At 40.3% G+C, this 10,609-nt stretch overlaps 1 protein-coding gene across 3 annotated transcripts; it reads left to right on the forward strand.

Annotated features, from left to right (window-relative positions):
* Positions 1-10,174, forward strand: fez2 (fasciculation and elongation protein zeta 2). Of its 3 annotated transcripts, XM_022769909.1 has the most exons (11): positions 1-388; positions 4,179-4,287; positions 4,519-4,635; positions 5,577-5,718; positions 6,555-6,682; positions 7,103-7,252; positions 7,552-7,632; positions 8,232-8,307; positions 8,463-8,528; positions 8,942-8,969; positions 9,377-10,174. In XM_022769909.1, the coding sequence occupies exons 1-10, from the start codon at positions 81-83 to the stop codon at positions 8,950-8,952; spliced, it is 1,188 nt and encodes a 395-aa protein (XP_022625630.1). In that variant the 5' UTR covers positions 1-80; the 3' UTR covers positions 8,953-8,969; positions 9,377-10,174. The 3 variants fall into 3 exon arrangements, with proteins under 3 accessions (XP_022625630.1, XP_022625620.1, XP_022625639.1); XM_022769899.1 differs by lacking the exon at positions 8,942-8,969; XM_022769918.1 differs by lacking the exons at positions 7,552-7,632; positions 8,942-8,969.
* Positions 10,175-10,609: the final 435 nt, after the last annotated feature.

Raw genomic sequence — 10,609 nt, forward strand, 5'->3', positions numbered from 1 at the left:
TCTAGTCCAGTGTCTCGAAGCCGAAAACATAGCACCACCGAGGGGACTAACTGGCTGTCAACCTAGCTCCCACGGCAGTCATGGCGGCGCCGTTAGCCCACTTCGATGAGGACTGGCAGGACTTTAACGAATTCAAGCCGTCCTCGGAGTCGGCCGACCAGCTGGACCAGCTTAACTCAAATGTGGGCGATTCGTCGTCGGGCCTAGACGATTTCTCAGACCTGGACAACAGTTTCTCGGGGGAGATCTGCAGCTTCAAATCGATGGAGGACCTCGTCCACGACTTCGACGAGAAGCTGACAGTGTGTTTCCGAAACTACAACACCGCGACGGAAAACATAGCTCCCATTAAACCTATCTCGGAGGATAATTACTTGAAAGACGACGAGTGAGTGTGAATTTTATGCGAGTTTTATTAACGCTAACTTTTAATCTCTTTGCTAGCTAGCCATTTTAGCCTCATTGGGCTAACCTAACGTTGATGTGACCCGTTGAGGGTGAGGGAGTCTTAGCTTAGCTTTAATCAGTGTCGAGCAAAGTTTAGTTAGCTGGTACATGTTTGTTAAACGAGAATACACTTTCTGCTGTATATTTTCCATTAATTAGCTTAATGAGACTCTAAATTTTAGGTTGACATTCAGAAATGGAGGGACAGTAACACGTTGCAAATGGAAAATATAATTTATTAACATATTTTTTGCTGTTTGTACCTTATACGGATGAAGCGCAAGTTTACATCTTCTTGTGTATGAGTGTTTGGGGGAGTGGGAGCTGCTGAAGGGAGGGGAGGGGTCATGCCACGTTACCAGTACTTGATTTCATGCTAGATTGGTTGATGTTAGCTATTAAACCACTGATCCATAAAGTGTATTTTGAGTGTTAGTGACTGGCTGCTGACCCATGTTAATGTTGAATATGTGAAACACAACAAATTTGACTTTGACTTGACTTTTAGGAGCTCTGCTGTCACAGTGTGTCATACATGTAATCATTATTCTCTTAAACCTTACACTGTCAGCATCTCCTCTTGCCACCTCAACATCCCTTGTTATCTCAGTTGGATATCCTTTGTTGTATCTCATACACAACATGCGATTCCTTCACAGCCACTCATCTCATCAATCCCACACTGAGCATAGACATCGCTGTAACTACAGAGCTGCATGAATCACCCTCCTCTTGTCTTCTGTGTCTACCATTGCAACACTGTGAAACTCGTCCTTCTGATCACATCATGAATATAAGCTTCCCCTGCTCTGCCAAAAAGAGAAATTGCACTTCTACATAAAAGTGTTGCTCAACTGGAATCATGGACTTGACTGAACTACAAAATTGAATGTGTACCTTGTAAAAACCTCCAAGCATAATGATGAAAAGAAAATGATGAAAGACAACCAGCAATGTCTTATTTCTCTCTGAGGTGAAGGTGGTGGTTGTGGGTTTTTCAAAGATACTTTGAAAAACAATGGTTTTCGGGCTGCAACTAATGATAATTTTCACCATTGCATAAAGAGCAGCAGTAGTTAGTCAGTCAACTGGTAGTCTATTAGCAGAGACTTAAACAACAACTATTGTTATAATTAATAAATTGTTTCAGTGATTTATCTAGAAAAAACATTTTCTGATTTCAGCTTCTTAAATGTGAGAATTTGCTGCCTCTATATTTTGTATCAATTCTTCCTTGCTTTATTTAAACTGACTATCTTTAGGTTTGGACTGTTGGTCAGACAAAATAGGACATTTGCAGACATCATCTTGGCCTCTGGGAAGTTGCGATGTCCATTTTTTAAAATTATTCATAAGATTTAATTAGGATTGAATAGTCATTATTGCAGCAAACCAGCTTATTATTTTCTCGATTCATTGATTAATTGTGTCTAAAATGTCCATCACTTTTTTCTAACACCTCAGGTGACATCCTCAGATTGCTTATTTTGCTCAACCAATAGTCTAAAACCAGAATGAATTCCATTTTACAACCACATTTGATGAAGAAAGCAGCAAATTTCCACAGTTCAGAATCTGAAACTAGTGCATGTTTGGTATTTTTCCTTGAAACATTATTTTAATAACTAATCATTCATTATCAAAAAATACTTTTTTATCAGTTGAACAATGATTCAGGCTCTACAAGGGTCTGAACAAGCTAGTGTATTATTATCATGTTAGATAATTAACATCAAAGCTAATATTAGATAAATATCTAGCAGTTATCTCACAGATATTAGCTGATCAGTTGGACATGAGCATTGAGGACTTGTGGCTGGACTCAAAGAAGACCTCTGGTGCCGATGTAAAGTTTTTACTTGAACATTTTGTAATTTAACCACAACTTTACCTCACACACACAAACCAACATTCATGCGTCACAGAGGGTTTGTAGTGACAGTTATGCGCAGTCAATGGTGCTCTAAATGTCTGGAGGAATTTAGGAAGGCTTGTCAGATGTGAGGGAAACTTCCATGGTTGTTATAGGTAAAGAAACAGAGGATGGAGGGAATGGAATAATTGGACATCAGCCTGGTGAAGCCCAAAGAGCAGTGCCAGGCTCAGTGAGAGTCTTTTCTGAATGACTGCGCTTTTGCAGGACGTGTCTAGGCGCTTAACAAGTTCTCCAGTAAGACCATAGCTGAGACGAACATTGGGGATGACAAGGAGGAAGTGTGTTTCAGTTAGTGTGCACAGAGAAAGCAAAATGTTTTTGTGCGAAAGCCAAGTTGTGCATGTGAATTATATGTTTGCCCATGTGTGCAAGATACAACAACAAATGCATAAATGTATTCGAGCAAGAAATCCAGAAAAATTGGCACAAAGTTGAAGTAGAAACAAATGACTTTGTTCCTTGAAATCTGGACTAGGCTTGTTTTTGAAATGCAAATGCTCTCCGTGAAACTGAAGCCAATGGTGCCTTTTGGCATACACTCACGTGCCCGAGACAGCGTCACTGCTTGCGGCACAAAAGATATTTCCTGCCAGCCTTTGCCCTATTTAGAACAAGCCAACAGCCCCCTACTCACCAAGCTGTGCATGAGCACTTCAGGGAGAAACATGCAAGTTACGTAAACACTTGTCTGTGTGTGTGTGTGTGTGTGTGTGTGTGAGAGAGAGAGGGAGAGAGAGAGAGAGAGAGAGAGAGTATGACGATGTAGAGCCACTCTGACACATGGGTTCACAGCATCCATCCTCGATCTGCTCGCAGCAGTCGGGGCCAGGAATAAAAACACGGTGACTTGCATGTGCACGTGAATTTTATATCATGCACCGACTCGATTTTCTGTCACAGTGTTTGAAAAACATGCACAATGCCTGCAGTTGTTAGTTTTTTTTCTACTACAAGGGAAGGAGAAGATTCACAGTCTTCATTAAACTACACATAACCTTAAATGGCATCTCCAGTCTCTGCTCATCCTGAATAAAATGAAATTAATGGGGCTTTTACAAATTAGCTGGAGCTGCAGCCAGTTGATGCTCACTTGAGTAACTAACACAAGCTGAGTGTAGAGTAAATTACTAAACAGCCAAATGTACATAATTGTACACATTTAACAAGATGCTTCAATATGCTTTGACAAAGATGATGGTGGCAGCGTTGAACAATAAGCTTGTTATGTTTAACAGGCTCTGCTCCACCATCTGCCCGGCTGTGATATGTTCTCTGCCAGCTTGCATGCTTCACACTATTGTAAACATTCAACAGTCTGTTGGTATAATGCATACACTGTTTCTTAATTAGCCAGTTTAAACTTAAATAAGGGTCTAATGATCTAAACACACAGTTGATTAAATGTGAGTTTTTCAGACATTAAGTCCAAACAAGCTACCTAAACAGACCTTCATTTTAAGGTTGAACTAGCATACATGTGTCAGTGTGTCTCACCAGGGAAATGTGTGATTAGGGAGTTGTTGCATTCGTCACTGGATTGAGGCGACTGCTGTGAGATGCAGCAGCAGGAACACAGTGAAGTTGTGAGGGGGGTGGAGGGAGGAGAGAACATAACACTGCCAAGTAATGCTGTGTCACAGTTAAAAGAGAAGGAAACGGCTTGTTTTATCAACTGTGATCTGAAAACCCTTCACATGTCTTCTGCTCTTTGCTCAAAACTTTATTTTGTCTATAATTACAGTATATCATTCTACAATCCTAATGAAATTATGAATCCTTCTTACTGTTTTTCCAGAGTGTGGAACGCTTTGACAGATAACTATGGCAACGTGATGCCTGTGGACTGGAAGACATCGCACACTCGCTCCCTACACCTTCCCACCCTCAACCTCACGGAGCATGAGGTACCATACTCACACACAGTCTGATGTAGTGTACTGGTACAAGCACACAGGCTACTTTTCCATAAATCTGCACACTTGAACGTGAAGTGTTGACCTCCTGAAGAAGAGTCGAGACACAAAGTGTAAGCAGGTTGCTCCTCAATCTGCTTAACCACCTGTTTGTTGTCTCATCCATGTTCTCTCTCCTTCTGTCTCTCAATCTCTGCTTCCCCTCCTTCCCCCGATGGACAGAAGTTGGATAACCAGTCTCTGGATCTGTCCGACGATGAGGAGCTGAGGGAGCAGATGGATATGCACTCAATCATTGTCTCCTGCATCAACGATGAGCCGCTCTTCACAGCTGAACAGGTGATACATTCACACACATACGTGTGCACAAATGCAGCAGTGTTTTGTATATTTGATATCCATGTGGCTGTTTTGTTATATACAGGATCATTTAGAAATCGGCTATTAGTTAGATTTAAATAAATAAATATATCATCTGGTTTAATACTCCACCCAAACCACAAGTCATGTGTCTTCAAAATGAAGAACTATAAATTCTGTACTTTTATCTAAGCCACTTTGTCTCTGTGCTGAAGGCCTTTCATATCTGCAGCAAACACTGTCAGAATATGCAAAAATCCTGGCTCTCGCTACAAAGAAATCAAGCTGTGACAAAGTGTCTGACAGATCAACACTGTAGGATTCTGATTTTAAATTACATTTGAATAGACTTTATGTAAGCAGCCAAAGTAATTACTCTAAAGTTCATCTTGTTTGTGCAGTAGTGTTTTCTGTGTGCAAGTTTTTAGCCTTTAGCATTTCATGAAGTTGAGTGCATGTTCAGCTCAGTTGTTTGCCCGCCTGCACACACAAATACAAAGATCTAAAGATCCTCTGAGAAGCCAACTACAAACAGACTGAATGGGTAGAACCAAAATAACAATGCGATAAAATAAAATTGTTTAGCTACCAGAAGTTGTTGTGTCGGGTAATATTTATTAAAGTAAGAAACTCCTGTGCTGAAGTGCTGAACATACACTTGGTTTGCACCATCCTTGATATTCTCCATGTGTCTTATGCAAACATCAGCTCAGGCAAGACATGCAGGTCACCAACCTTAATCTTGTGTCTGTCAGAGCATGTGTCACAGCTGCCGGAGTGCTCTGCTGTACTGCTCTGTTGAATGAGACAAAAACAGCAGACAGTGACTTAGATCAACACATTAACATGAAACTCTGGCAGGGTTACCAGTGTCTGAACATGTATTTTGTGTGTGTCTATGTTTTCGTGGTGTTGTCTAGGTGATAGAGGAGATAGAAGAGATGATGCAGGAGTCTCCAGACCCAGAGGACGATGAGAGTCCCTCCCAGTCCGACTTGTCCATGCTCTCTCAGGACCTCCACGCCCTGAAACGCTCTGGCTCCAACACCAGCTACGAGGACCGTGAGTACCGGCATGATTGTGCACATTTCCAGTGGAGAGAATGAAAGACATAAAGCTCTAAAGTTAGTGCTCACCTCCTTGTGTGCGCTAGTGTGTGTCTGCACCTTTTCACACTCTACTGCCATTTGTCAGCTTTCTAAATCACTTAATGAAGTGTAATGGGTCGTGAAGAAAAAGCTACACACATGTAATACCATTGTTATGTAATGTGTGACAAACACTATCAGACAGCAGTTGAGTTATCATCATAACGTGTTATATAATCGACAGCATATATTTGGCTTCAACACAATTTCTAGTGTGGTAGCGACTGAGCGGGTTGCACCTAGTTTACCTTAAGGCTGTTAGATTTTGTCTCTGATATCTGTATATATTAACTATAGTATGTAGTGTGTTTTACATATTACACAGTTCCTAATGAGTGTCACAATGTGTATTCGCAATATTTATACTGAGCCATTTTAACCTCTCAGAGAGATTTTTTTCTTAAATCCACATCACTTGACTTGTGTAATACTATGTACTTTGCATTCTAAATGTATGTAAAGCATTTGCAAGTTTTTGTGAACTAAACAAGAACATTTAACCATGAATGGATAATACAAGGTGTTAAGCTGTACTTAAAGTGTCTGTATCTCTATTGTAAGCCATTGTATTAATTTAATCATTAACAATATAATTATAGTATAGTCAAAGTATAACCTGAATAAACTACCAAAGTACTATTTATTGTGAAATTCCATCAACACTTCCATGCTTCCAAACAAACCCATACACACAACAAATGCATAAATGTACTGCACATCATCTGTAATATATCCATACGCCACCCACAGGGCTGCGTCAGCTGTCTGTGTCTGAACTGACCGAGACTCTGGAGGAAGTGGAAACAGCCATTCGCCGCTACAGTGAGGAGCTGATCCAGGCTCTGGCCCTGCGAGACGAACTGGACTATGAAAAGGAGGTACTTTGATTTTTATCTTCTTAACTGTGTTGTGTTGAGTTTTTGAAAAGCTGAGCACCAAGTCAAAACTGACCAGATTATAGACAGCATTCAGGTGACTTTAAAGGTATAATCAGTCAGACAAATGTACAGTAACGCTTCACTAAAAACAAGCTTTTAAATGTTAAAATCAGATGTGAAAAAAGGGCTATTTGAACATCTGTTGTGCAGTGAGAACAGACTGCAGTGCTCACAGCGAGATGGTCAGTGAATCTCTGGCAGCTTAATTTTTACAATGTAATTTGTCGTGACTGTCATAGTGGTTTTTTAACAGCAGATAAAAATAGATTTAGCAGTACATGTATAAATAAAGTCATGGAAAAAGTAAATTGTAGTGTGATCTGAAAAACCAACATAAATAAAATGACATCTGTTAAACAGGTGAAGAACAGCTTCATCTCGCTGCTGATTGATGTACAGAACAGACAGAAGGAGCACCGCGAGCTGCTGCGCAAGAAGAAGAAAATCAGAAGTACGACTACAACCGGACCCAACGGCCAGAGGACAGCCAGCACGCACATACCAGGCACAGTGAGTCATGTGGTGGCACAGGGGGAGGCATAAACAAAGACAAACACATAAGCCCTGTATGCACGATGATGATGACGACTAGTGAAGCAGACACACGTATATGCAGCCACACACTTATTCAAATTATAAATAGATATGCATGATGCATGATGTGACATGATGTGCATGGGAAAGCTGCTTTTACTCTAGCACTGAGGGTTTGTGCCGAACCTTTTCCTTCTCTCCCCTAATTTACTCTAGAAACCTCCTCATCTCTCTTCACTCTCTGTCTTTTTCCTCCTTCCTCTCACTCCTTGTAGCTCCTCACTTTGGAGGGACTCTCCAATGTCATTCAAAATGGTCTCCGTCAAACTTTTGGCAACACAGGAGGGGACAAACAGGTGCCCCTGCTATTTCTTTCCACTCCAGATGAATTTCTGTGCCATTTTATTTTTCCTTCTTTCTTTTTTCCTCTGTGGTGTGTTATTTTTTTTTTCTTTTCTTTTCTACAGCTACCACCGCTGGTATTTGGTGTCATTTTTTCTGCCATTTCTTTCATCTGTCTTCTCTTTGTGGTTGATTTTTGTTCTCTGCTTTTCTCCACTTCTGTCATTTTTAGTCTTTTTTTAAGTAACTTGATTTCAACAAAGTATTACTCAATCACCCGTCATTTTCATTTTGCAGCTTTTACTGTGGCGTAATCCCATTGTTCCTTTGTTTCAAGCCAAGAAGATACCGTTGCATAATCACTGCTTTTTTTAACTTCACATCAGTAAACATTTGCTCTGAAAGGTTAAAACCAACCTGCAGTTACATTTAAATCCGCTCTCACTCACCATATGTTCACATGATCTTCATGACACTGGCAAACAACATCTTTTATAATGCTGTCACAAGAGTTTGGCCTGTTTTTGTTCCGAAATTGAATGAACAGTATTAAGTGGCAATATATATATTTTCTAATTGTTTAATTGAATCTTACATGATCTTTTCCACTCAGTACCTGACCACAGTAATCCCTTATGAGAAGAAAGCAGGCTCCCCATCAGTAGAAGACCTCCAGATCCTCACAAAGAGTGAGTGTACCAACACACAAACAAACATAATGATAAAATGAGATGTGACTTTCTCCTGGGTTTGTTTGTACTCAAACCAAAGGCATTACTGTCTTTGTTTTGCCTCAGTGTTTGTTTTGTTTTTGAAATGTAATGTACTGTTCTTTCTCTGCTAGTCCTCCATGCCATGAGGGATGACAGTGAGAAGGTACCTGCCCTGCTAACAGACTACATCCTCAAAGGTAAATATACTTTCCATACTTTGGTGTCAGGTAGCAAATAAAATAGCAACTGCAGTCATTTTGCAACAAAAACCTTTGAGGAGTGGAAATGATTTGTTTCAAACAGTGTGCCAATCGGGATTTATATTTAGAGGTGTGTGTCGTAGCCAGGTGACTATTTGATTGTGTTGGTTCCACCTGACATTCACACACCCTGTCCCTCTTTGCTTGAAAGTGGAAGTAATAAGTTCATTTCTCCATTTTCAGGGTAGCTGATAATAGAAAAAAAACATATGACATAGAGAAAAGAAAATCTTAACACTCAACACAAATGTTCATTTTATGGGAGGGAAAAAATGCTTTTCTTGCCACCCTTCACTGTTGACCGTGTACCTTCCTTGTCTCTCGTCTGTGCTGCATTGTCCTTTGGGTAGCTCTGGTATGAGAGCAGTGGAAACTGAGGTTTGTGAGGCACTGACACATTAACACAGGTTCTTCACCTTCAGCCTTCTATTCTGAGCCTTTTCAAACGCCCCTTTTCTCTTTCTCTCACTCTGTGTAGTATCACTTTCTCCCCTCAAAGCAGCTTTCCCTCACTCACTCTTCGCTGTAGCGCCTGTCGTGCTGTGCAGTGCTTGTGGCTGCACTACACCCACCTTGAGATACCCAAAGCACATAATTCCCCTTTACTGCCAGCTTCTAGTAGCAGCTGTTCACGTGTTTGCTTCTCATCTGTAGCTACTGTTTCCTCTTCTCTCACCCCACATCTCTCCCTGTGGTAGTTGCTCTTCCATTCTTTATTCTTTATAGCTGTCACAGCTCTCACAGAACAGCATTGATGATTAACTCATCTCTTTTTGTCTCCACAGTTCTTTGTCCCACGTAAAGCCAAAGGCGAAGCCTTGTGTTTCCAGGACCTTCCACTGGACCACCAGATGAGGGTTCTGGTAATCTGGATGACACCAGATAATGGATTAAAATCCAAACCTTCCTCCCCATTTTTCACAACATAGACTTTCTTTCCTTGTGGCATTTTTTACTCTGCCATTTTTGTTCCTAAGACTTTAACTCTAGATATAACTCCTTGGTATGTATAGTCATAATATTTTATTGTTTTATTGCCTGAGTTCTACAGCCCTGTATATCCTAACTGCATGATGATCAGTGTTAGTTTGAACACCTCACTTCCTGATTTACCAGTGGCTCTTGAACGGTAAAGGGTCAACGAAATAATGAGGTGTGTTTTTTAATCTGTGGGCTTCATCAGCAGGCCTGTGTGAGGGAAATGCAGTCCAATCTGTTTTGTAAACTGAATGCATTTGCATCAGTGTAGTTCATGCCTGATGGGAAAACAAATTCTGGCAAAATTTCTGGATCTTAAAGTCCCTGGCGAGCTGTGGCATCAAGTATAAATCTTGTTTTTCCTGTTTGGAAACCATTGTTTTAATAGCATTGGATGATCAATTCATGCTTGCTAAGGATTGAGATGATCAAACCCTTTAATTTAAATATCCAGATTTGTTGGTTCACCTGTCTTTGCATGTTGGTTTTGGGTTCGCGCTCAATATTAGCAGTTAGTCGAATGTTAAAATGAAATATTTTGTATACGATTAAGTGAAATTGCACAGTTTTGGGAACTTTTCACTTTTTGAAAAAGGGAAAAAAAAGTGAAATGGACATGAGAAAGTAATATCTGAATGAACAAACATGTAAAGCATATTTTTGGATAAGGAGTTGTTTTTAGTGAGATGAGGCACTTGCCAGTCGCCACTTTTGTGACCACGTTGTAACATCATTTTGTAAATGCTGTCCATTGACCTCTAAGCCCTCAAGTAGTGACCCAATCCCCAACAACTTTATCACTTCCACATGAGTCTGCAGATACCTCATGTATTAAATTTTTTGCATTAATAGAAAACAAGCTATTTGGCCGTATCGTTAGATAAATAGTGTAGTTAAGATCATGTCCACTTTGATAATTGTGTAGTTAAGCTTCCATTATAAGCTGTGGGTTTTCTTTATCTGTTGACCCTTTAACTGTTGTGTACATTTAGGCATTTGGTGGTAGCACCAGTCAGTGATCTGGTCATGTAGTGGTTATG

This window comes from Seriola dumerili, unplaced genomic scaffold, assembly GCF_002260705.1.
Source record: "Seriola dumerili isolate Sdu_G_001 unplaced genomic scaffold, Sdu_1.0 BDQW01000025.1, whole genome shotgun sequence".
NCBI classification, from domain to species: Eukaryota; Metazoa; Chordata; class Actinopteri; order Carangiformes; family Carangidae; genus Seriola; species Seriola dumerili.